The 27773-nt window shown below is 37.2% G+C and overlaps 1 protein-coding gene across 1 annotated transcript; it reads left to right on the top strand.

Moving 5' to 3' along the window:
- The first annotated feature begins 39 nt into the window (after window positions 1–39).
- Window positions 40–27773, top strand: LOC127424651 (cryptochrome-1-like). Its single transcript, XM_051670009.1, has 15 exons — window positions 40–193; window positions 3596–3766; window positions 15537–15645; window positions 16849–16991; window positions 17544–17728; window positions 17967–18055; window positions 18250–18390; window positions 19760–20071; window positions 21603–21754; window positions 23731–23933; window positions 24424–24516; window positions 25804–25929; window positions 26054–26152; window positions 26864–27027; window positions 27627–27773. Exons 2-15 carry the CDS (start codon window positions 3609–3611, stop codon window positions 27633–27635), a joined length of 1983 nt encoding a protein of 660 aa, XP_051525969.1. The 5' UTR covers window positions 40–193; window positions 3596–3608; the 3' UTR covers window positions 27636–27773.

Here is a 27773-nt window from a genome sequence, read left to right as displayed (position 1 = left end):
CGCTCTCACTAGGAAATCCACATTGGGAAATTGCAGAGCCAAACGGAGCAAGCGCGTTTCAAGAAATCAGCTTGACAGTCTGTGAGCCGGAGTCCGGACTGGGCTGGGGAAGATCGTCATTTCTGAGCTTGGTGACTTTCGCTAGAACGTGGAAGAGATGGTCCTGTCTTCGGGACTGACATAACGGTTAAAGGTAATGCTGCCAAGCCGCTTATTTGATTTCTTTGGGCTTTATTTATTGCTTTAAATTAAAAACGCAATGTTGGAGTTACATAACGTGCGACGGTGACCTAATTTCTCCCATTTGTTTTCCTGCTTAAATTTTTCAAAAGTTTTCTTTACATTTGTCTGTGTGTTTTTATCTAAATGACTCTTTTTGGTGTTTGTAAACATAGAAGGGCTCCAGAAATGTTTAAATAACCACTGACTGTTGCTATGTCTCTCGCCTGTTTAACCTACTTTGAATTGACCTAATTTCTACTTCAGGATGTTTTAAGTGTGTCTGCACGCGCGTCACAGCAAAAGTGTACTTTAAATGTGAAACAAAAATATTTATTTCTACCCATTCTCTAAAAATGAATTTTAATTAATTTTTTATTAAGTACTATTGTTTAAACAGTCTCTGTTTAATGAATGGTAATTTGGTGTTTAAATTTGTGTAGTAGGCTATAACTCTCGTGTGGCCGGTAGGTGAAAGTGTTTTATTCTCTCTCCATAGAACAAAACATACACGTTAGAACCGGCTAGTACACAGATATTCAGTGCAATGTGATAAGCAGATAATAAATGTAAATTAAAATGCTGTGGTTCTATGGTCATGTATTAAATAAATGAGAGCCATGCACTTGTTAAATGCATGCCTCATTATCAATAGCTGTTTTAATTATCTGGCAAAGTTTTGACTTTACACACCTTTGCTTTGCTGTGCATCATAATGCAGAATACATCAGCTTTGTCTCTTTGTTGTTAATATAAATGCCCAAAGTGTTATAAAATGGGTTTGTATGCTAAATGATTTGGAAAAAGGAGTCTGCCTTTCCCATGCAATTGCATACACCATATAGGTAACTTGTAACCAAGTGCTTAAGCAGATAGGCTTTCAATAAAAGTTTTTAGTACGATTCCAGGTAGAGGTGTCCCGGAGTAATTCCCAGGGCACAGACAACAATAAACTTGCCCCAAACAGGTTTAATATTGCACGTAATTACAAAATATTGCTTTGCATGAATTTACAATATTTTGTTCCAAACAAGGCTCAAACAAAAGCTTGTGTTTGAGAAGCAGACTTCTGTGATGTCAGACGCTTTACACATACACTGGCAGCCAAAAGATTGGAAAAATGTACAGATTTTGCTGTTTCGGAAGGAAATTGGAACTATAATTCACCAAAGTGTCATTCAACTGATCACAAAGTATAGTCAGGACATTACTGATGTAAAAAACAGCCCCATCACTATTTGAAAAAAGTCGTTTTTGATCAAATCTAGACAGGCCCCATTTCCAACAGCCATCACTCCAACAACAGTAATTATGCTAAATTGCTAATTTGTTACTAGAAAATCACTTGCCATTATATCAAACATAGTTGAAAGCTATTTGCTTCGTTAAATGAAGCTTAACATTGCCTTTGTGTTTGTTTTTGAGTTGCCACAGTATGCAATAGACTGGCACGTCTTAAGGTCAATATTAGGTAAAAAAATGATAAAAAAAAAAGAAACCACTTTCTCTAGAAACTCGTCAGTCAATCTTTGTTTTGAGGAATGAAGGCTATACAATGCTTGAAATTGCCAAAAAAAAAAAAAAAAAAAGATTTCATACAAAGGTGTACACTACAGTCTTCAAAGACAAAGGACAACTGGCTCTAACAATGACAGAAAGAGATGTGGAAGGCCAGTTGTACAACTAAACAAGATGATATGTACATCAGAGTCTCTAGTTTGAGAAATAGATGCCTCGCATGTCCCAGCTGACAGCTTCATTGAATTCTACCCACTCAACACCAGTTTCATGTACAACAGTAAAGAGAAGACTCAGGGATGCAGGCCTTATGGGAAAAACTGCAAAGAAAAAGCCACTTTTGAAACAGAAAAACAAAAAGAAAAGGTTAGAGTGGGCAAAGAAACACAGACATTGGACAACAGATAATTGGAAAAGAGTGTTATGGATCTTAATCCCATTGAGATTTTGTGGGATCAGCTAGACTGTAAGGTGCGTGAGAAGTGCCTGACAAGACAGCCACATCTATGGCAAGTGCTACAGGAAGCATGGGGTGAAATGTCACCTGAGTATCTGGACAAACTGACAGCTAGATTGCCAAGGATCTGCAAAGTTGTCATTGCTGCATGTGGAGGATTTTTTGATGAGAACTCTTTAAAGTAGTTAATTTATTTATTTATTTATTTATTTCAAATTGTAATAGTAATTTTTCACATTATTAATGTCCTGACTATACATTGTGGTCAGTTGAAGGCCACTTTGGTCAATAAAAGTACCAATTTCTTTCCATAAGAGCAAAATCTGTACATTATTCCAAACTTTTGGCCAGTGTATATGTCAATTTGTGTAATTCTACATGTGACATATGATGGAATTCAGGTCAGTGCAGACATCACACATCATGAATCAGACTGAGGCAAAGCCAAGAAATGAATGTCTCAGAAGGAATCATTTTAAGATTGAATGCTCGGATGGACAGGGTTGAAGTCCAGATTTGGAGGATTCTCCAGTCACGAAGAGGAAACAACAAAATCAATACAAAAAAGACACAAAGATATACCAATTGGTCCTCTAAGCGAAAATGAAAAGAACGCTTCATTTTACTGCATCAACTTATGTTATTGTGATGCTGATGTCAATGTAAAAAGAGGGAAAAAACATTTGAATGAAAAAGGCCCAAAGTGTCATCAATGGGTGATTTTTGTTCCATTTCTTTCCTAAGGTGATGTGTTGAGCAGGATCATCCAATTTCAGTTTTATTAGAAATGTTTGTAATCCCTTTATATATGATCCCTATGTACTTTATATGATGGCAAGTTTAAGAGAGCCTTTTAGAGCCTACTTTTATTTCTGTACAGTACTTTTATATATGTTCTTTAATTACTTGCATGATTAAAATGACAATTTAAAAAAAAATCATAACATTAGTTGGTTAATAAGATTCAATTTGTTAACATTAGTTAACAATATTGGTTAATATGAATTCACAATGAAAAATACTATACAGCATTTATTAATATTAGTTAATATCAGTTTCAAAATGTATTAAGTTGTATTTGTTAACATTAGTTAAGGCACTCTGAACTAACAAAGAACAATTGTATTTTTATTAACTAACATTAATAAAGATTAATAAATGCTGTAAAAATATATTGTTAATTGTTTGTTCATGATACCTATGCATTTACTAATGTTAATGAATGGAACCTTATTGTAAAGTGTTACCCATTAGTTTAATACTGGTAGACCTGTATCACATTTACAAATTATTTTATTTTTGATAACATATTTGAAAACCACAACTAATTACTCCGTTAGTAATTACTCAGTCAGTGAACTTTTTCAGATGAACTTTTGTCCTTATTTCATTTTGTTGAAGGGTGACAGTGAACATGGCCCCAAATTCCATCCACTGGTTCAGGAAGGGCCTCCGTCTCCATGACAATCCTGCACTTCAGGAGGCAGTGCGTGGGGCAGACACAGTTCGATGTGTCTACTTCCTCGATCCCTGGTTCGCTGGGTCATCCAACCTTGGGGTCAACAGGTGGAGGTGAGTACAATTCATGAAGAAATCTGCTAAATAACATCTGCAAAAAAAATTCTGTCAGCTAAGAATGTTCAAAATGATGCAAGATACAAAAAACAAGTTCCTGTTAAACTACTGAAGTGACTGTCGTGACCTAAATCAGTTTTCAATATGATATTTATAATATCTTAATGCAGTGCAAGGCATGTTTTTTTTAACACAGTTACTATTTGTCAAATGCTCAAATGAGGTTGCAAAAATACTATCTACAATAACAAGTCCCTGTTGCCCTATTTAGGCCTTATTTTATGATATGTTATGCAATATAAAAAGATGAGTAGCTTTGAGTTATAAAATAGACAGAAATTATAACTGTAAAAACAGGACAGTGGTAAGGTCAGACAACATCAGACATTGTTTTGGCTCTACCTCTTTTTTCCTTTTGAAGAAAGACAGGTATGCTCACAGCCTAGTATAGACCATTTTATTTTTGTATTGTTGGGCTGGCATTAATTATACTCTCTCTCATAGTTAAACAAGAAGAATGCATAGTTAATGTGCATATGCTAATTATCTGGTTTTAAAATTACTTGTTTTTGTGACTGCATTGTTAAACTGGTCTTATTACTATTATGTTGCGGTCCAAGAAAACCCCTAGACCTTTGATTTGGGCTGCAACACCAGGAAACAGTCACTGAATTAGTTATGTTTAGTGAAAGGTTTTTCCTCTGTCTATCCATTGCATGCATTGGATTCACACCTATTATACAATTGCCATTTTAGCAGGTTTTTACTGATTTACAGTATTTTAATTGCAGGAAGAGTCTCCCTGGAGCAACTCCTTAATCATTAGGCCACAGCTAGTTCATCATTTTCTGTAAGGGCAGGCTATACACAAAATGTATCCTCTTTATATCATCCTACAGTATGTCACTTTATGTTTACATTTGAATGGGGGTCAGAGATTGACATTGAGATCATGTTGTTAAAAACCTCTAATCCAACTTCAGAGATGTTAGATTTCAGTAGCTTTTGTTCTGTTAAAAAAGAAAAAACCTGTTGTTACATAAACCTGAAATATGAGCTGACCCAATCTGATTACCTCATAATCAGTCATTTTATATACTGTTGATGATTATCAAGTGTTTGTTTCAACAGTTAAATACAGGACGATTTCATAACATGTTAGCAAAACAAAGATTTACCAAAGACTCAAATACCATGTTGTAAATTAACTACCATTTGCAAGATTTCACAGGAACATCCTGTCTGCAGTGATCAAAGGGGTTGCCCAAGCCCTATATGCACCTTCTTGCTTGATACCACCACATTTGTACTTATACAGAAATGTCATATTCACTCATGTCCTCAGATTTAAGATGGTTTATATTAGTAGTTCTTAATTCATTTTGCTTCAGGAATTGGGACCCAGATTTTCCATTGGATATAAAATAGTGACCCAACACAGTACCAAAATTGTTTATTGTACAAAAGTAACAAATGTACTTTGAAAATTACATTTATTAATATTACTATGAACCGTATAGGCCAAACAACATACAAAATTGACATGACATAGAATAAGTAAATTGACAATTTATTTAGGTTAAATTTAGGACAAACTCCTTTTGGAGTCATACACCTGTGGCTTTTGTAAAGGTGATGTCTGATTTCTGTCTGAGTGCCATGCAGGCAGTCAGATATGCTCCTGTGTTTCTATTTTCAACCAGTGAAAACTCACACATGGAGAAATGACCAAATGGCCATGTATGAAGCGATCAATTGCCCTAGCAATGGAAGACTAGTGGATGCTTTGCTCGCAGAAGAAAATCAGACAGCCTGGTGTGGCGACTTGACGTGGTTACATGGCATGACATGGTACGGCAGGATCCTGACTTGGCCGTGGTAGGCGTGGTTGCTGACTCATTGGCCGTGGCAAGTGTGAGCACTGGACCGTGGAGCAGAGGCTTGCTTGTGACATGGAGCAGGCTGAAGTTCGGCTGTGACATGGCATGAAGCAGACTGAGATGTTATTTTGACGGGCTCAGGCGTTGCCGTGACATGGCATGGAGCAGGCTCAGGATCCGGGGCAGAAGGTGGCGCAAGCTCTGCAACCATGACATGGGACGCTGGCTCGTTATCCGCCTCCCCCACAGTGAACGATGAACCACATATCAGTAGGGCAAGGTTGATATATCGAGTCAGGCTGTAGGTACTCACACCGCCTGGCATCAGGGAGGAGATCGGCTCATTCAGCCCAAAACGGAAACAGTCCTCGAGGGCAATCACATTAAAATAGACCCTGCAGTCCAGAGCACAAAAGTCCTCAACATATTCCTTAATGGAAAGGTTTTCCTGGCGTAGATGAAGTAGTTGAACTGCTGGGTTCATCTTGGCGGGTCGAGTATTCTGTAACAATGGGCTGGCAATAACAGGCAGATGGTGACGATGAAGTGCAACAAAACCCAAGTGCAGTTTATTTACATGATGAATATCCCAAACATGAATCCAAATGTGAGAACAAACATAAACATGAACAACTTGACTATAAACTTGATATGGACAGCTGCGCACCAACAACAATACATTCACAATTCTCAACAGTGGACAATGGCAAACATGAGGGCTAAATACTTGGACTTGGGAGAACACATGACAATGATAACCAATGAACACACAGAACTCTAAACAAGATAACGAGTCTGCTAACAAGCTAATGAAACAATGAACCAATGGGGACAAGACACAAGAACCTGGGAAACACATGACAAGATGACATGACAGTGAAACAGGAACAAACATGGCATGGAACTATTTTACCAAAATAAAAGACATGAACAAAAACGCATAAAACCACGACAGTTAATGAGAGCTAATTCACCAGATTAAAAGATGAAGCACCTGTGACTGGATTTGTCACTGTCAGCTGCGGTGTTCAGATGGCCTTTGCAGTCTTACTTAAAATACCTGCAGAACATAGGTAAAGTACAACAGGTACTTTAATGCAGGGACATTTCAGGTCACTGTGTGCAGTCGACTCTAAATGAATATATCTGCTCTAAATACACAGGCTCCTATGAAATCAGTTGTATTTTTTTCTAAATTCAGTGTTATTTTTTTTTTTAAATTCCGTATTTGACTATTTAATACAATTTTATCCTCAAAAGGGAGTCTGAAAACAAATTATTTCATTAACTGTGTTCAAATAAAAGTAGAACAAAAGGTACTTTTTAAAAAGTGCTTTTATACAGAACCATACAGCACAATACAGAAGACAACACTGGAGTTACAGTATATTTGTTAAATAAAGTGCTGCACACTGGTAGTTTCTCAACTTAGAATAAGCAGTTTGCTACATGGCCCAGTGTAATTATTAAACCACAAAAGGCTGCGATTTAATTAAATAAATACATAGTCTATGTGCAGCACGCTTCAAAGTGACATATGATGAGTTTATACATTTTATAAATTGTGCATTTAAATATTTTATCCCAAAAATGTAAATTCTATGACATTCCGTGTTTTAGTTAATTCCATTTTAATGACTGGATTCCACGATTCTATATGCGTTTTCCTCATAATGTAAATCATTGGGCCCTACACAAACATTTAAGAGCTTATTGTAGGATTCTTTGTCTTCATTGCTAATCTCTTAAAGGGATAGTTCAACCAAAAAATGAAAAATTGTCATTATTTTCTCAACCTCCTGCTGTTCCAAACCCACACAACTTTCTTTTTTCCATGGAACACAAAAGTAGATGTTAGGCAGAACGATGGAAAAAAAAGAGTCAGTGAAAGTGACTGGTGATTGAGGCTAACAATTTGCACCTCCTTTGCAAAAAGTCTCCTTTTGTGTTCCACGGAAGAAAGAAAGTCATACAGGTTTGGAACAAAATGAAATTAATTTTTGGTTTACTAATCCCTTGAAAATTTTCAATTTCAAAAATCCGCTTTGTTTTCCACTACACAATTTTAATTAAACGTAATCGCTATAACTCTTCAGCAGTAAACAAATATGCATTGACACAGATAGAACTGAGAGATGTTTGATGTAACTGATTGAGTTAATGATAATTTATTGTTATTGGTTCGTGTTACCATGTTTTGGTTCATGTACACTACATAACATGATAGTACTGACATTCACATCACACTTTCACTATAATTTTGTTATTGGTTCATGTTACAGTACCTTGCACTGGTTCACATACAACATGTTACACGACAGGAATGAAATTCATGTAATAGCACCACTAATAACTAGAGTGGCCTTGTTATCTAAGGCCTGTTTCAGACCTCTCGTGGAAGCAGCACATATTCATTTCAGCACCCATATTAACATGTTGCTGTATTCACACTGCATGCTTAAGCAACGTGGTGCAAAGCAGAAGCAGCACTGCAAGTATAGTTTCAGCACTGAGCCTATTCCTTGCTGTGTGTTGCATCTTCTGCGATATAGGCTTTTTTTAAAGTAAGAAAAATAATTGGGTGAACTGCTTACTATATTAGGTCTGTATTAGGGGTGGGTGATATACAGGTATACATGATAAACAGGTAGAAATTTGGCAACAGGTATACATTTTGCATTATCGTCTGTATCGTGGAAAAAATCACCACTGCGTAACAAGAAATATGCACCTCATTCTATTCACGTCACAGACGCAGTGCACATTCTGTCGGAGAAATGGAGGAGGAAGATGGAGTGGCTTCAGTTGAGACTGAGAGAAAAACAATTTTTCGAAAAAATTCCGGCAGCCGCCCAAGTGAAAATTTGGGTAGCAGAAGCAAATTCCATGACCTTCATCTTGTGTTCTAATTAAATAAACTTCTTATCTGACACACACAGCTGTGTTTTATGTGATTGTCGCGCGCTACTTCTGAAGCAGTTTGAAAGTGCGTGCGAGTCCAACGGCTTCACCATTTGTGCTCCACAGACAGGAGAGCTTAAAGTGGGATCACGCTACTAAATCAGGTTTCTCTCTATCGTGGCATTAAGTTCAAAACTTGTGTGACCTGTTTGAATTCTACTGAATTTTGAGTTGTTTTACCTTGCTATGGAGGAAGTCAGACATCTCAAACTGCAAGAGAGCCTGAAATTCTAACCATCACTGACGAGGAAAACTGCAAATGTGTCATGCGGCAACAGTTATGTGTCATCTGTCATACACATCATCACCCTAAATAAAATTCAGTCAAATGATGTTAGATTTTAGGAAACAAACCAGACATGTTTTCTTTCATATATTAAAATCATTTAGTAACACTTTACAATGAAGTGTTTTTTTATGTATATATATTTTTTCTTACGGATTATTTCCTTTGTTGCATTGCTTTCAGAAGATGTGAAGTTTCTTGAGGAAAGTTTACAAGAAAAATAATAATACTCGTCAACATCAGACTGAAATGTGGCAAAATGTAATTTAGCATTATGGTAAGTTTGATTTAAAACCAAATATAATTTTTTTTTTTACTCTGTTTGAGGACGTCGTTTCATTTATAAAGTACTTAATTATATTACTAGATTATTAAAAAATCGGCATTACAATATGGATATTTAATATATATCATTATTGTGATGTAAAAGTAAGATTTTGGTGATATCGCCCACCCCATATATACACCGATCAGCCACAACATTAAAACCACCTGCCTAATATTGTGTAGGTCCCCCTCGTGCCGCCAAATCAGCGCCAACCTCATTCTGAGATGATATTCTTCTCACCACAACTGTACAGAGCAGTTATCTGAGTTACCGTAGACTTTGTCAGTTCGAACCAGTCTGGCCATTCTCTGTTGACCTCTCTCATCAACAAGGCATTTCCATCTGCAGAACTGCCGCTCACTGGATGTTTTTTGTTTTTGACCTCATTTGAAGTAAATTCTAGAGACTATTGTGTGAAAATCTCAGTTGTGGCTGATATACACAAACACATTAAAAATATGTGTTTAGTGTTACTATGCTGTTACGAATGTTGCCTACAATGCAATGTAATTTACAGCCTAGTGAGTGCAACAGTCGGGTTCTGGAGGTGATAGGCGAATTAATTTTCAAAGATAAATTATAAACCTTTTAATACAGACTTACCATGAGCTCTGAGGTCATTAATTAATGGTATGTGCTTCTGTTGAAGCCATCAGTCTGTGTTATTTTAGATTTTTAGGAAATCATGAAATATCAGTGTAATATCAGAATTCCTGGTAAAGAACTACACTACCCATGGTCCTGAAGAGAACTGCTACAACAAGAATACAAAGCGTGCCAAACAAGCGCTGCAGGGACCGCCCATTGCATCACGTACTGTGAATGATGCAATAGACTCGGCCTGCCTACACTCTTAAACTACTTATATATTTGTAAAAATCTGAATATTTAGCAAAACGTTAAGATATTTTGTTTCTTAACTTATATAATCAACAACCTAAAATCAATAGTTATATATTTTTCCATAATTTTTATTTCAATTAATAATTTGCAGTGCTTTATGGCATTGTAGTTCATACCTTCAAATCAAAGTTTGTAATGCTGTGATTCACCTCACAGCTTGTTGGTTTGCTTCATGGCTTTGATCTCTTTTATTAAGGATTTTATGAAAAGCCTATAAAAAAATAATTAAAAAAAACACTTTCAGAACCCAGATGGCTGAAAATGTGGGAGGGCACTGTTGCGCTCTATTGCAACAAATGTACTTGTTTGGAGAAGAAATTATAAAGAGTGAGTGAATTCGGGACATGTTTGGGCTTAAAATCTGAAGGTACCAGTTGGGTCGGGTGACATGGTCTCTGCCTCATGCCAGATTCGGAGTTCAAATTTATGCCCTCGCAGACCTCTATTACTTACCAATTGTTTGAAAAAAGATGGCTGTCAGGCTTGAGCAAGTTAAACACGCCATGTCAAGGTACATTAATACCACTTTCCATTCAGAATAAGTCTGTCTGAATCCAGACAATTTAAGCAGTTTATACAGTTGAAGTCAGAAGTTTACATACACTTAGGTTGAAGTCATTAAAACTCATATTTGAATCACTCCACAGATTTCATATTAGCAAACTGTAGTTTTGGCAAGTTATTTAGGACATCTACTTTGTGCATGACATAAGTAGTTTTTCCAGCAATTGTTTACAGACAGATTGTTTCACTTTTAATTGACTATATGACAATTCTAGTGGGTCAGAACTTTACATACACTAAGTTAACTATGCCTTTAAGCAGCTTGGAAAATTTGAGAAAATGATGTCAAGCCTTTAGGCAATAGGCTAATTGGAGTCAGTTGGAAGTGTACCTGTGGATGTGTTTTAAGGCCTACCTTCAAACTCAGTGCCTCTTTGTTTGACATCATGGGAAAATCAAAAGAAATCAGCCAATACCTCAAAAAAACAAACAAACAAAAAAACATTTGTGGACCTCCACAAGTCTGGATCATCTTTGGGAACAATTTCCAAACACCTGTCTCCTAGAGATGAGTGTAGTTTGGTGCGGAAAGTGCAAATCAATCCCAGAACAACAGCAAAGGACCTTGTGAAGATGCTGGAGGAAACAGGTAGACAAATATCTATATCCACAGTAAAACAGGTCCTATATCGACATAACCTGAAAGGCTGCTCTGCAAAGAAGAAGCCACTGCTCCAAAACTGCCATAAAAAAGCCAGACTACAGTTTGAAAGTGCACATTGGAACAAAGATCTTAGTTTTTGGAGAAATGCCCTCTGGTCTGATGAAACAAAAATGTAACTGTTTGGCCATAATGACCATCGTTATGTTTGGAGGAAAAAGGGTGAGGTTTGCAAGTCGAAGAACACCATCCCAACCGTGAAGCATGGGGGTGGCAGCATCATGTTATGGGGGTGCTTTGCTACAAGAGGGACTGGTGCACTTCACAAAATAGATGGCATTATGAGAAAGGAAAATTATGTGGATATATTGAAGCAACATCTCAAGACATCAGCTGGGAAGTTAAAGCTTGGTCACAAATGGGTCTTCCAAATGGACAATGACCCCAAGCATACCTTCAAAGTTGTGGCAAAATAGCTTAAGGACAACAAAGTCAAGGTATTGGAGTGGCCATCACAAAGCCCTGACCTCAATCCGATAGAAAATATGTGGGCAGAACTGAAAAGCCGTGTGCAAGCAAGGAGACCTACAAACCTGACTCAGTAACACCAGTTCTGTCTGGAGGAATGGGCCAAAATTATTTTCAACTTATTGTGAGAAGCTTGTGGAAGGCTACCCAAAATGTTTGACCCAAGTTAAACAATTTAAAGGCAATGCTACCAAATACTAACAAAGTGTATGTAAACTTCTGACCCACTGGGAATGTGATGAAAGAAATAAAAGCTGAAATATATCATTCTCTCTACTATTATCCTGACATTTCACATTCTTAAAATAGTGATCCTAACTGACCTAAGATGGACAATATTTTCTACAATTAAATGTCAGGACTTGTGAAAAACTGAGATTAAATGTATTTGGCTATGGTGTATGTAAACTTCTGACTTCAACTGTAGCTACACTCTGGGATTTGGGTTCTGTGTTAAATAATTACCATTTGGATGTAAATGTGATCCTCCTCTTGTAAATTATATATCATGATGTTGAAGTTTGTGATAGTTATAATTTTTGATAACCTTTTAAAACTGGTCATTTTCAAAGGAGATGCTCAACACTCACTTTATTTTTGAAAGAGAGCCACAATTCTGTTACACAGCACAAATGCTGCCATTGTAAAAGCTCAGTGGCAACTGTTTCAGTTGTGCTGCAGACGCAGGATGGCCTGTGAAATAGCTCTAATTTGTTTGCTTTTGTGGAATGAACTGTAAGTGCTGACTCTTTCCACCTTAATATATGTGGCACGTGTACCTGATAGGTAAACTTATCATAATAATGAACCGTAGCTGATAGATGTTGTAGTTGTAACCTGTTATTTTTGTGTCTTAAATTGGTTAAAGGGGTCATGAAATGCTATTTTCTTATAATTTTTTTTATCTTCCCTGAGGTCCACTGATAATGTCAGTTAATTTTTTTTTTGCACCTAAATGGTCATAGTTTCATAATAAATTATAATTTTTCACCTTGTCTCTGGCCCTCTGACTGAAACGCTCGGTTTTGGCCTCAGCGACTCCTTTAAACTTCAATGTAAATACCCACTGTTCAGATTGGCTAACATCATGCAGCCCCTCAAATTCAACTATATTTGAAACCAATCGGAAGAGAATAAACAAGCTCTCCACAACATTATAAAAGTAAATGTCAGTGTTTACACATAACACACATCCAACACATTGCATCTGAATATATTAAACTTCCCTCAAGCACAACTGTTAACACTCAGCACCATAACTATCAAACAATCATGGCATTTGAAATATTCTTAGCTAGTGATTGTTTACATACACCAACAATTAAAAATAGCGCAGATGGGCGCATGAACATCAAAACGCAGTGTAGCTGAATGAAGCTGAACAGAGTCTTGACAGAATTGTATCTTGACACCACATCTTTTAAAAGTGGCACAATAAACATGAAAATGTTCAAAGACATCTGTGTAATGCAAAGACGTCTGTGTAATGAATGTTATATTCACAAAAAATGTCAAAATAGTCCAGATGGGTCCCCTTTTGGTTTTCAAGAATAGCTGGCCACACTAGGCCTGTCTATCTCCCTCTTTGTTTACGATATGAACTGAGCGCCAGTGGGCGGGGCCAAGGGTGCGATGACATGTTGTGGGGTGTGTAAATACAACTGAGCAATGTCTCGTGATATCACAAACACACAGTTTTGAAAATGAGACGTTTCAAGAGAGTGGGAATTATGAATGCTCTTTTTAGACTGGGGAGGAAGTTTTGAGTTCTGAAATTTACAGTATGTTTTTTTTAGAACAGTTACCTCTTATACATGTCTAAATATCAAGGAAAATTTGATACTCCATTTGATGACCCCTTTAACTTTTGGAAATGAATGTTGGGGATAGTAATTTTGTCATTGTGTTGTTACGAACTGGCATGACTTTATTTTTCTTCCGTGGAAAAACAAAGGGAGATGTTGAGCAGAATGTTAGGGACTGACAGCTTCAAACACCATTCACTTTCATTGCATTGTTTTTTTCCATGTGGGGAGTGTTGCTGTGGTTGAAAAGAGGTCACTGGGCTAATGTTATGCCCTCCGTTGTTGAAATCGTGTGCGCTCTGAATCTAGGCCAGGACAGTTACATAAGGAATAATGTATGACAGGAAATAGTCCTGGAAAATAAGTTTGTCATTCCCATCCTTAACCTCCCTAAAGCTATTATTTTGTAGATTTGGTCTGTCTGATTCTTTTGGATGTAATGAATGGAGGCATTATATGTGTGAGCTGGTGACCAAAACTGCAGTTTGTGCTGTTGTGTGTTTCAGTGTGTCGACTGGCCAGCCAGAATCTGGAGCATAGGAAGCATTGTCCCTGTCAGGTCACAAATCAGGGCTTTGATTACAGACAGTCTGACTTTGAGCTCAGTCAGGGCTCTAGAACCAAATAACACACAGGTGGAAGGTTGGATGGGCCTTTTAGACAAATACACTAATCTTATTAATGAAAGAACAAAGTGTTCTGTACAGACGGGGCCATAGGCAGAACCTGCTGTTAGAGTGGGCCTCCAAAAATAAATAAAGAAAATAATTTAATAATTGGCAAGTTAAACATAGAAACTCTGTCCAAGTCCCAAGATGAATTAAAAGTTTGCCAATTAACTATAGTGCACATCACGGTCAGGACATGTCTGATTTATTTATGAATGAGGGTTCCTCAGTAAATGCTGCTTTAGTACTTAGTGTGCCTTCAGCTGGTGAGGCAGCAGGAAGGCAGATGTGAATAGAAAAAATAGCAGTTAAGCTCCTAACTTCTAAACAGGTCATGAATGAAGAGATCTGTGAATGGAAACTCAGAGCATCTTTTGGAAACAGGGACAGCTTGCAGAACAGGTAAAGCCTCAGGGCTTTTGCTTTAGATAAAAATGGGTGGCACGTGCCAGACTTAAGAGCTGCATTGCACAACCTGCAACCTTAGTTCTGAGGTTACCATGAAGTACAATTTACTTACACTAGGAGGCAGAATAAAGTTGAGTGTAAAGTATATTTGGGCTTTAAACTATTCAACGTCTGTTGTAATATACAGTATAACAGTGGCAAAAATAAATAATAAAACACTTTTTGTAGTTAATATATATATTTCTTTTATTACAAATGATTATGATGGTGTGAAATTTAAAGGTTATTTTAAAGCATCAAGGCCATGTGTTAAAATCACCAACACACAGCCTCAAGTGGCTTATTGCTTTTAAGTTCACTGGCTCCACCCCCTTTGTTACTTTTTACTTTTACTTTTATCATTGAAAGACATATTGTCCAAAGGAATTTATCGAAGATTTACTTAAACAGTGTGATTTTCTGTAAAATGTGCTTGTAAAGTGGTAAAAATTAAATGGATATCATTATTACAGTGGCTGAAATGAAGTCTGACATTGCAAAGAAATTATCTGCTATTTCTCTTTAAAGAAATTGGTAGATAACATTTATTGTTACATAAATATGGCTGAAGCCAACAGTTGCTAATGTAGGATTGGTCAGTACATTTGTTTTTAGGTGGGCTCAGTTGAGTAACCTCTTCTGCTTGCTTGATGATCTACTTTGTAGAAATTTACAGTCAAGTTTTTAAACATTTTACCAGAATTATCCTTTGAAATTTTACTGCAGAAACAAACCTAAACACACTGAATGTTGATACTATATATTATAAAAATAATGTTTATTTCTTCCCTAACAGATTTCTCCTGCAGTGCCTGGATGATCTTGATTCCAATCTACGAAAACTGAATTCCCGCCTTTTTGTCATCCGAGGACAACCAGCTAATGTTTTTCCACGCCTTTTCAAGGTGAAAGTCTTCAGTATCAAAATACTGCTTTCAGTCTTTTACAGTTTTTCTCAGTCGATTTTATAAATTTCTCCAAACTATAATCAGTGCTCACAAAACAATTCACACAGCCGTAGATTCAGACACTCAAATTTGCAGAACAAGTACATTTCACTGCATAATGAAACAATGTATTCTTTTCTGATAACGTGTTTATTAAAATTAAATACTAATATCAAAGCAATAGATGTGTTCTCTATTAAATTCATAACATGTTCAGCTATAGACTCACAACTCTACTATTGAATTAACACATTTATCATAAAAATCCACTGTAAAGACCTTTTTCCATGTGTTTTTATAAAAGGTCTCTCAATTTCTAGTTGTCCCTGCTCTTTGTCTAGCAATGCCATTCCTCCCTCTTCATCTTTTTTGTGAGATTGAAGTCACTGTAGATCTGCTCACATTAGGCTGAACACACTGTGTGTCTTAGAGAGACCATAATTCATAACACGATCAATTAGAGGGACTCGCAGATCATTAGAGCCTTCTTTACTCTAATCTTCCAACCTGATGTCCTCTTTCTGTTCACCATCATTACACCATCTCCATTTGGTCTTTCCTGAAGTCTTTCCATGCACACACCTGAAAGAGTTGAGAAAACTTTCCCTTTTCTCATCACTTCTTCCTCAGATTTTCTCTTTCTTTACCCACTCTACCTCTTCTTCATCTTCCTCATTGTTTGTTTGCTGTGAATTTTCATATTTTACCCCTTTTATAGATAGCAGAGTCATGATAGTTGTGTGAAAAAATTAGTAAATTGCATTTTCTTTGCTGTGTGCATTACTAACACAGCCGATATTAATATGAAGGGATTTGGCAACCTGACATATGCATTTGAGAATATGACTTTAATTTAGTTTTCTGTGTTAACTGTTTTGAAAGCATGAGTTTTGGATCAGAGAAATTTATATGTAGAGTTTCGAGAAAGTTTTCAGATGGCTGTGTTAATTGTTTTGAGAGCAGTGACTTGAGTTTGGAGATATGCGTCGAGAAAAACTGTAATATGTTATTGTGTCACAGAAGACTTACATAGAACATGAGCTGCATATTTCTCTGCTTTGTCGATGTCAGTATCCTTTCTAAAATCCACACACTCTCATTCAGTTCAATGGAGTTTTCTGCATACTTATCTAGTATTTTCCTTTGGATCTGATCCTGCAGGAGTGGAAAATATCTAGGTTGACCTTCGAGTATGACTCTGAACCATTTGGGAAGGAAAGGGATGCAGCTATTAAGAAGCTTGCTATGGAGGCTGGAGTTGAAGTCATCGTCAAGATCTCACACACCCTTTATAACCTTGATAAGTAAGAGCGAATAATTTACTTAGTGGTGAAGAGTGTAATTTCTGCCCCACTAGCGTCAACAATATCACAAAAATAATGCCTCTTTTCAAATAGGTTTCCTGAACACTCCCACTATCTGTCGTTGGCCATAGATCACGCCGCGGCATTGTTTGAGCCAATGTTTCTATGTCATAATACCCAAATAAACATGTTCATTACTTTTTGGGGAATTAACCTACAATTAACATAATTATAGCTTTATCTGCATATAACGCTGGGATAGGAAAGTATTTTAACATCAATATTATTACATAGTACATCACCTTTAATGGTCTTTGTTTGTTAAATATCTAAAATGTAGTTTTGATTTTAGTTTATTAAACTAATTAGCACAATTAGATTTGCTATGGATTTATTAATTAAATGCTTGAAAGCACAGCCTTATTGTTGTCTCCTTACAATCTCAAATAAGATTTTATATGCTTGTAAATAAATGCTACGTATGTGAGGGATGGTGGCATACAGGAACAAAAACAATGCTCTTATTTGTATTTATGCTCCACATCATTCCAGGATCATTGAACTGAACGGTGGTCAGCCTCCCCTCACTTACAAACGTTTCCAGACTCTGATCAGCCGAATGGACCCACCGGAGATGCCAGTGGAAACCCTCTCCAATACCATCATGGGCAGCTGTGTCACACCTGTCTCCGAAGACCATGGGGACAAATATGGTGTGCCCTCCCTGGAGGAACTAGGTGAGCTGAATGTCAGGTTTGCAAATCAAATGTTATGACCCATTTATGCAGAAATGCATGGTAAATCAAGGCACTCACATATATTTTCCTGCAACTGTAGACTTGGCTTAAATGGTAGAAGCACATTATCTATTTCCTGTGACCTGACAATTCATGGGTTTCATAAACTGCAACCTGAGAACCCATTAGGTTATGCAGGATTAGTATTGGTTCACTAACTTACATTATCTTGTCCCAGGATTTGACACTGAGGGACTGCCTTCTGCTGTTTGGCCAGGAGGTGAAACTGAGGCATTAACAAGGATTGAGAGGCATCTGGAGAGAAAGGTATGATCATATAAGAGGCACAGTTTCAAACCACTATAGCAGACTGTTAATTTGACTTTTCGCACACGTATTTAAATGTAAAATTGTATATTCAGCATCATTTTAAAAAAATCCCTAAATTGCTACCATGTGTTCATTAATAAGCAATTTTAATTCAGACTTGACACTTTTCCTGTTAATTTATGTTTTGCCAGGCTTGGGTTGCAAATTTTGAAAGACCCAGAATGAATGCCAACTCTTTGCTGGCCAGTCCGACTGGCCTTAGTCCCTACCTCCGTTTCGGCTGCCTCTCCTGCCGCCTCTTCTATTTTAAACTCACAGACCTCTACAGGAAGGTAATAATAATTTATTTGTTACATTTTTTTTAATGATTAAGTTGGACAAGATTTAATTAAAAAGCAACCAACAAGTGCCCAGCATACATGGGAACTCCTTGAATACGTTTTAAAAAGCATTCCAGGTGTCACCTCATAAAGTTGGTTAAGAGCGTGTACAGAGCTGTAATCTATTATAGACAAAGTATGACTAAGGTAAGGTAAAACATAAGATAGTTTTGAATTCTTTGAGGTTTTTCCACTAAATAACTCCCATACTTCCATTTGTGTTATTTTAGAGTTTCTATGACTTGAAAATTTGTAATAAGAGAGTTAATGTCCAAAAATGTCCAAACTGGTTTTGTAGCATGTATTCATCCTGTTTATATTGTTGGGAACTGTGATGACTATATGATAACTTGTATAATTTATAAATTAACTTGCTTATTTTGCTACATTTATCATATGAGCTAAAAGTTCAATTCACAATCCTAATTCTTTAACCAATGATGATAACTCATCCTGTAAAATCTTGATGATAACCATACATTACATAGTAGTGTGGCATTTATGCTTTAAATAAAGAGAGAGTTCATCCAAAAATGAAAATTTACACAACCTTGTGCCATCCCAGATGTGTGTGACTTTTTTTCTTCAGCAGAACACAAATGAAGATTTTCAGAAGAATATCTCTGCTCTGTAGGTCCATACAAAGCAACTGAAAGGTGACTCAGAAAGTTCAAAAATGACATAAAGGAGACATAAATAATCCATATGACTCCAGTGGTTAAACCCATATCTTCTGAAGCAATATGATTGGTGTGGGTTAGAAACAGATCCATATTTAAATCCTTTTTTGCTATCAATCTTCACCTTTGACCAGCCCCAACCAGTAGGTGGCTGAATGTGAAAGTGAAAGTCACTTCAACACCAGAATGTGAAAGTGAAATTGGAGATTTGAAAGTGAAAGTGGATATTGATCTGTTTCAGACCCACACCTATCATATCATTTCTGAAGATATGGATTTAACCACTGGAGTCTTATGGATTACTTTTATACTGCCTTTTGGGCCTTCAAAGTTCTGGTCACCATTCACTTGCATTGTTTACAGAGCTGAAATGTTCTCCTAAAAATCTTTTATATTCTGCAGAAGAAAGAAAGTCATACACATCTGGGATGGCATGTGAATGATGGGAGAATTATCATTTTTGGGTGAACTCTATCCCTTTAAACATTTTTTATTTTTTCCAAGGATGTTCAGACAGCACATAGTGACTTTTGGTTACGGTCAGTTTTACTGCTAAGGAATAGGATTTGCTATGAAAGCATCTGTAGCCACTGTAAATATTTAAATCGATTAAATACATTTCTGTGAAATTCTGCTTGCAGGTAAAGAAAAACAGCACTCCTCCCCTCTCCCTCTATGGTCAGCTGCTGTGGAGGGAGTTTTTCTACACTGCTGCTACCACCAACCCACGCTTTGACAAGATGGAAAGCAACCCAATCTGTGTGCGTATCCCCTGGGACAAGAACCCAGATGCCTTGGCCAAGTGGGCTGAAGCTAAGACTGGTTTTCCTTGGATCGATGCCATTATGACTCAGCTGAGGCAGGAGGGCTGGATCCACCACCTGGCCCGTCATGCTGTGGCTTGTTTCCTCACCCGAGGAGACCTGTGGATCAGCTGGGAAGAGGGCATGAAGGTGCATCTCTTACATATGAGATATGTGAATTTTGTCTTGCAGCCTTTGTTATAGAGTGGGGTCAGCAAACTTAATGATTGGCATGTGAGTGATAAGAGAGAGAGAGAGAAATATCTTTTTGTTTTACTTTTATTCAGTTTAGTTTAATTTCAGGCAATGGCATCTGCATTTATGTAAGTCATGTAAGATGGTTATAAGATTTATATATGCAATTTATGTATTTACTCCTCCTAAAAATCTTGTCCGATCTTCACCAAATTTCAATCATATGATCTTCACACCAAGCTGCAAAAAAGTTATTAATTTGAATTTTGATATTCCAAACTGTTGTAGAGAAATGGCCTTACGAATGTGACATTGAGGACACCAAACAGAAAGTGAGGCTATATCTTTACAATGCTTTGAGCTATTGTAACAAAACTTGGTATAGGCCATTGCTATTATGCTCTGATGGGACCTGATAAGTTTAGGGACAGCACCACCTAGTGGTAAGGAAACGGCAGAAAATGCATTATTTGCTTAATATCAGAAGTTATCTTAAAATTCAGAAGTGTCTTCATATTCCTTGGGTCATGCAGAGTACACTTAAATCTGATGTTGTTGTGCTTGGCCCAGATAATTGCTGCTTACACCTATATTTTAGTATGGCTTTTGCAAAAATTTTACACAGAATTTGCCAAAGATTTGCACCCCTATGCTGATGCAGGAAAAACTGAGAAGCATCAGAAACGTTGTGGAATCAGATCCCTGAATCGAAATTGAATCAGATTGAGAGGTGGCTGAGAATTCCCACCCCTACTAAATGCAAGATGGCCATACTTAACATGGTTAGGTCTACAGATCTTGAGAAATCTTGACTGCTTACACTACTACTGATTAGGGGTGTAAGATATGGAGGAAAAATGTGATGCATGATAAGTTGAGTAATCTGTTAATAATGACAATGGGAAAAATGAATAGGGAATATCTAATGCTTTGCTGTGGCGCCTATGCACACTGCACGCACACAAACTAATTGACAATCGCACACCCAGTCTGTTCTGTACTATCTGCGTCGCCATAAACGTCACTTTATTAAGTATTAAAATCATTCTGTTATTGCAAGCCCTTGCGATTATTCGCGCAGTGATATGTACATTTGCAATATTTTGATAAATACAGTATGTCGTGCAGCCCTAGTCTTAAGTGGCAGTTCTGGCTGAGAATCTGTTCTATGAATGAAGATAAGAGAGGTCTAAATCTGTGGCTTCCAAAAACTTGTTAATAGGTGGTTTTGTCTAGAAGGTAACCCTCTGGTTGCTGAAATTCTCTCAAGAGTTGCATGCGACATTCAGACACTGAGTTTATTTTTTGTTTTTTGGAGTCCCATAGAAACTACACCTAAAACTTCATCAAAAACTCTACCCCTAAATCTAACCTAAACCCTAACCCTAGTAACAGTGAATGAAACCTTCATGACAGAGGTCTGAATAATGGCTAAGAAACAACTGTCTTTGATTGGCAGGAGAGTAATGGTAGTTATAATTGACAGGTGTTTGAAGAGCTTCTATTGGATGCTGACTGGAGTGTGAACGCGGGCAGCTGGATGTGGCTCTCCTGTAGCTCTTTCTTTCAGCAGTTCTTTCATTGCTACTGTCCAGTGGGTTTCGGCAGGCGCACTGACCCTAACGGCGATTTCATTAGGTTGGTAACGTTCCCAAATGTTCACACATAACCCAGAGTCAATTACCTGCTTGGAAAACAAACCTTTCACTAAAAGGTCATTGTTTAGACTTCAAAACTAGTAAATTGTATTACATATTAACCATAAAGAAGGTCAGTTTAATAGGATGAGGTAACAAAGATATTTTTTCAAATTAATTTGATGGCCACAAAGGATAATTGGCAACAAATAAGGTAAAAGTAACAAATAAGGCCTAGAACTGTGGGTTAGATACCAACATAAATTAATCAGGAAAGCAAGGAACACTAGCCTGTCCATGTAGTCTGCTTTTGTTCTTACTTTTCCTTGAAGATTAAATTTTAGGTACTCATTTTTAAAGAAAGTTCAGTTATTCAGTATCATGTAGTTGTAAGACCTCATAAGCCATGTTAGCCTTTAAATATTTGTGTGATTTTTAAACTTAGCTGCATAATGTTAGCCTAAAGCTTATATTTTTTGTGTTTCTGTGCAGTCGTCTCATGGATTGTGTGAAAAGTTCAGCTTTCCCTTTCCCCTTCTGAATTGTGGTTGATTGCTTTTATGATGAAAGCCATTCTTAGTCAAAACTTTTGGAAACCTGTTACCTGTGAATGTGGTTGAAGCTCACTGCTTTATCAGTGGGAAATGCAGTAGCCTGTTCTTCAGCTCAGTAGCATCTTGTTTCATCAAAAGTTATTTTAACCACTTGGTAGGGAAATAAAAAGCCTGGTCTGTTTTCAATGCATAGAGCGCCACAATGCATTTCCCAGAGAGCATGATGGGAGGTGGGGCCCAAAGCTAGAGACCGTGACTTCAATTGTCTCTAGACAGCTCCTCCTTATCAGACTCTTTTTGAAATGTTTAGTGGTCCTCTGGGTGTTGAACGCAGCCCTGCCTGTGCAAGAGAACAACAATGGTTCATTTTGCTTGCTGCTGGCCTTCAGCACCACTGTCCCAATGAAGTTGTTAGAGATCCCTAATTTTTTTTTGTCCAATTTTTCCAATCTGTTTTTGTACATGTAATGTGTCTTCCACGAATAACCAAGGCTCTTGTGTATACCTGTGTCTCTGATCATTTGCTTGTTCAGGCAGGATGTGACTGTTCCTGGCAAAAGAGGTCTCTTTTGGCAAAACGAGGGGGCCACCCAGTAGCAGAGAACAGTATACTGCGTTTCTCCTTTGGCAGCTAGCAGGTTTCTCTGCCTTGGCTTAGGATCACTGTCATCTCAAAAGCGATCAGTGGTAGTGCGAGGGGCAGGGAGTGAACCTGAACCTCTCACTCTACCCTGAGTTTGGATTTGTTGAAGCGGGTTGGTGGGTGGTGTCTGATTGGATCTGGGGGTTTGGGAGGTCCTGGTCTCTGCCTCTGCTCTCTAATGCATGTTGTAGTAGGAATCTCCGTAGTCTCTCAGCACAGGCAGGACCTGTTGGTTTAAACTGCGTCCGCCTGTCTGCAAGCCGTGTCATCAGCAACCCTCTGTCTGGGCTCTGGTAATGTGGAGCACCTAGTTAGGTGGCTTTTTCTGATCCTGGGACCTGGAGAAGAGACTTCCATTAAGCCGCAAGTTCTGATTTCGGTAGAGCCTTTCTGAACTTTTATGTTTTTGGGAGTTTCTCTTTATATGGTGTTGTGCTGACAGTTTTATTCGTAGTGTAAATCGGCAAATATCTATAAATCATTAATGTTACATGAACATCTGGCTTAAGAACTGGAGATTATTCTAACAGTTCCTCAGTGTAAGTGTTTTTTTTTTTTCATTCACATATAAAAATAACAAATTTAAATGTATTTTCCTGAGTCTTGAAGCTACTGACTTGATATTATTTAATTTGTTACAATTGGAGAAAGCTTGTCATTCTTGTTGTATCTACTTGTTTTCCTGACATGGACTTTCCTAAACATAGAAACCCAATAACCATCTCACGTAACCTGCCTCATGTTTATGATGAGACTGGTTTAATCTCTTTGTTTTTTCAGACGATATTTACCTGTTCTCCGAGGTTTCCCTGCCAAGTATATCTACGACCCGTGGAACGCCCCAGACTCTGTGCAGGCTGCTGCCAAGTGCATCATTGGAGTCCACTACCCCAAACCCATGGTGAACCATGCCGAAACTAGCCGTCTCAACATCGAGAGGATGAAGCAGATCTACCAGCAGCTTTCACGCTACAGAGGACTTGGCAAGGATCTGAATAGTTTGAATTAGCAAGCAACTATCTAGCTCTTATGCAATTTATATGAATTATATTTATTACTAAAAACACCCTGTTGAAAAGACCAGTACTGCTGGTAACCAACATTTGTTGTGATTTGGATGTTGTTTCCTAGCAAAGGATGCTCTGGTGTCCCCACCAGGCTTCTTAACTAGCAAACCCCAATTGGTCAACCAACTTTATCAGAAACACAATCCAGGTTGACTGGCATTTTTTTGCTGGTTATCAACATAGCTATGCTGGTTCAAGAGCTAGACCAGCACTAACCAGCATAACCCAGCTTGGTCCACCATGGAAATACCTACTAGTCTAAGCTGGTCTTTTTAGCAGGGCAAACACTTGAGAAAACCGATGTAAAAGTATGTGTGAAAATAGAGTAAAAGTGTATGAGGATGTCGTACACAAAAATGGGATCAGTAGTACCTTAGTAATAAAGGTAAAACTACTGTTTTTCCAGGACTTCTTGCCTCTGTACCGTCCACAAGCAATGGGAACGGGAATGGAATGGCATACTCCCCAGGGGAACAGCAGTCCGGCAACAACACACCAGGTGAGAGTCACTTTTACCCCTTGGTTTTAGGCCCATTTCACAACAACCACTACTGCATGAAGCCTATTAACTGTTACTTTCTCTTATTCTGACAATTACTCATCCACTGAACATTGGGACACCCAGGACTCAGTCACCTGTGACATGATTATGAGGTTGCACATTTAATAGCAGATGGTATTAATCAACAATATCGCTGTATAAATTTTACTATCATGCATTTTTGTTGTTGACATTAAATCGTACAGTGTAATTCTGAAATATAAATTACATAAATGTAGAAATAAACATACAAAGGAGTGTACTTTTCATGTTCTTACAAATAAAATCTGTTAAATAGAAAACATGGATTTATCTTTATAATTTTACACTTGCGCTCATCTTCTAACGACTTGAGAGACTTCAGAAGACATGACAACATTTCCGGTTAAGGAACAGATTGAGCAACAATGCTTTCTGGTTTTTACTGTGCATTTTGTGAATTTTTAGGGAGCGAATGTTTCTGTAAACTGGAACAATTTTATGAATGGGACAGCTGGAACTCTCTGAACAGTTTAAAAAGCACCTTATTTCATCCTACCTTCATCTATCCTTATACAGCCTCCGAAAGCAGCATTTTTCAGTTTTCAGACACAGCCTGTGTCTTCAGGTTATGGTTTAAACTGGGTGCATGAGTTGTGCATGCTGCAGCCTTAGAGAGAGATGAGACGAGGCTGCAAAAAGCGCTCTTTACACAGCACGCACACAAACAGAAACACACGCGTACTGTTCAAAGTCAGTTGGAATCAAATAATAAACCACATCTTTAAAGTTTCCGGCCGGCATTAGCATAATCACGGAAGTGAACTCCATGTTATTTGCTTAGAGCATGGGAATTGAAGATTGGATTTATATCCGTTTGGCGGAGACACATTGATGTGGTCAGGTGTAAATGGAATGAGCTTATTCAATCGGATAGCAATCCGATCAGTAAAACGCATGAAGTGACCAAGTGTAAATAGGCCCAGAGGGTTACTGTTTGTAAATTAAGCCAGAAAAAAGTATAATTGTATATGTTTTCATTTTAGGCTGTAATGCAACAAAAGGTGAATATTTTGAAAGGGGTTGTGACTTTCTATACCCACTGTACAGTATTTAAATCAAGGAGTTTACCTTCTTTAATTGAAGAAAAAGTAAAGGATAAGGAAAGTTTTGATTTTTGACAACTGAGTGGAGTACTCTAGTATTTATTACAATTTTAAAACAACCCACTGATGTGATGTAAATTTACTTTTGACATCCCAATAGCACCAGCCGTATTGGGCAGTTCTGTTGCTAGTAGTAACAGGAGTGGAAGTATCCTGCTGAAATTTGACAGTGAAGAGCATCAGGGACCAAGTGGAATTCAGCAACAACAACAACAGCATCAACTAGGTAAGGTGTCCCATTAGACGGTAATAGATTTACAATTGTAAAAGATTGTTCATGCAAAATGTTTGCAAAACTTCTGTTTAAAGTTTTGAAATGCAGTATTTGGTGAAACTCGCTTGTTTCCTAGGTTACCACAACACACCTGACTTGGGGCACATCATTGCAAGAAACAATCGACTTTACCAATGTAATATGTCACATGACATGGCAGGCCCCAAACATTCAGGTACTATGACTAAGTGAAATGGGACAAAGTTTTGGAACTGCTTGTAATGATTTTAGAGGTTTTAGACTCTGTCAAGTAACCAATTACTATGATGTTCATCACTGGTTACTTCATACATGTATCATACATGGTAGTAGTCACACACACATTATATATACACAGTATAGATGTCACATCTCTCTTAAGCAATTGCTAAGAATGTTCAAACACAGTAATGAAGGTCATACAATTTTTACATATGAGTGTGTATTGTATGTGTGTGTCTTATTAAAATTACACAAAATGAATTCACATTCACAATAAATAGGAATGCTTGCAATCAGTAGTACAAAGCTGATAACGGCAGCTTAGTCAAAGTCTATCACTTCTTTTAGTGTGGGGAAATTACTCCAGAGAATATACAGAGGCCCCAAAAACGAATTCATGCATTTTTAAGTTCAGCTTAAGCATCCATATTCTTTTTAGGGCCACTGCATATTAAGTCTTTTATAGTAGACCACATGAACAAAATTTGTATTAATACTGGAGATACCCTAATACATTTGTAAGGAAGTTGCTTTAGATGCAAAGGAAACAACTCATATTCATGTATCAATGTTAATAAATGAGTGTTTAACTTCTAATGATATATATGCCTGTGTTAATAGATTTTTGTTCTTAGATTAATAGATTCTTGCTCTTATTTACAATATCCTCTGTGGTATTTACCAGGACACCTGCTGCACACAGGAGGAACTGTGACGGGCAAGAGGGAAAGAGAGACAGATCGAGATATTGAAGGTGAGGATAACGCCCTCTCCACTTCTTACAAGCTACAGCGACACAGTGCAGAGGTCACTTCAGATCATGCTACCAGTGGGAACCTGTCAAGTATGGTAAATATAACTCAATCAGCTATTTCTTGATGTATAAATGTAAAAAATAAATAGTGTATCCAAAAACAAAACAAACAAAAAAATGTCTGTTATAATTAAAACTCACATTCATGTTGTTCCAAACCTGTAAGGCTTTCTCTCTTCCATGTAACACTAAATGACTGACAGCTTCAGTCACCATTGACTTTAATTGCATATTTTTTTCCATTCAGTGAATGGTGACAAAGGATGTCATTCTACTTAACTCCCTTTTGTGTTTTCATGGAAGAAAGTAAGTAAAATGGGGTTAGAACAACATGAGTGTGAGTAAATGATAACAGAATTTTAAGTCTTGAGTGAACTACCTCTTAAAGATATCTATTTTATTAGTGAAAGACCCTTAGAGAATAATTTTTCTTTAAGACAGCTGCTACAGATCTAAAGTATGGATCTATTTTAGTCATGACTTTCAAAAATTCTGTTCAATGTAAATTGTGAGATTTGTGTGTGTGTGTGTGTGTGTGTGTATATATATATATATATATATATATATATATATATATATATATATATATATATATATATAAAATATATTTGTATTTTTTTTATTCTCTTTCCAGAAGAGTTAGATGGACATATCATCATACTGAGCAGAACAGATGAAAAACAAGGCACTGTTTGAGAGGGGGCTGACCCTTTTTGAGTTTAACATCAGTTTCCTTTAACAACTTTCTCATCTTTGAAAAAAATAAAAATTGTGAATTTGG

Source organism: Myxocyprinus asiaticus, chromosome 33 (assembly GCF_019703515.2).
Source record: "Myxocyprinus asiaticus isolate MX2 ecotype Aquarium Trade chromosome 33, UBuf_Myxa_2, whole genome shotgun sequence".
Lineage (NCBI taxonomy): Eukaryota > Metazoa > Chordata > Actinopteri > Cypriniformes > Catostomidae > Myxocyprinus > Myxocyprinus asiaticus.
This window is presented reverse-complemented; position numbering and strand designations above follow the sequence as displayed.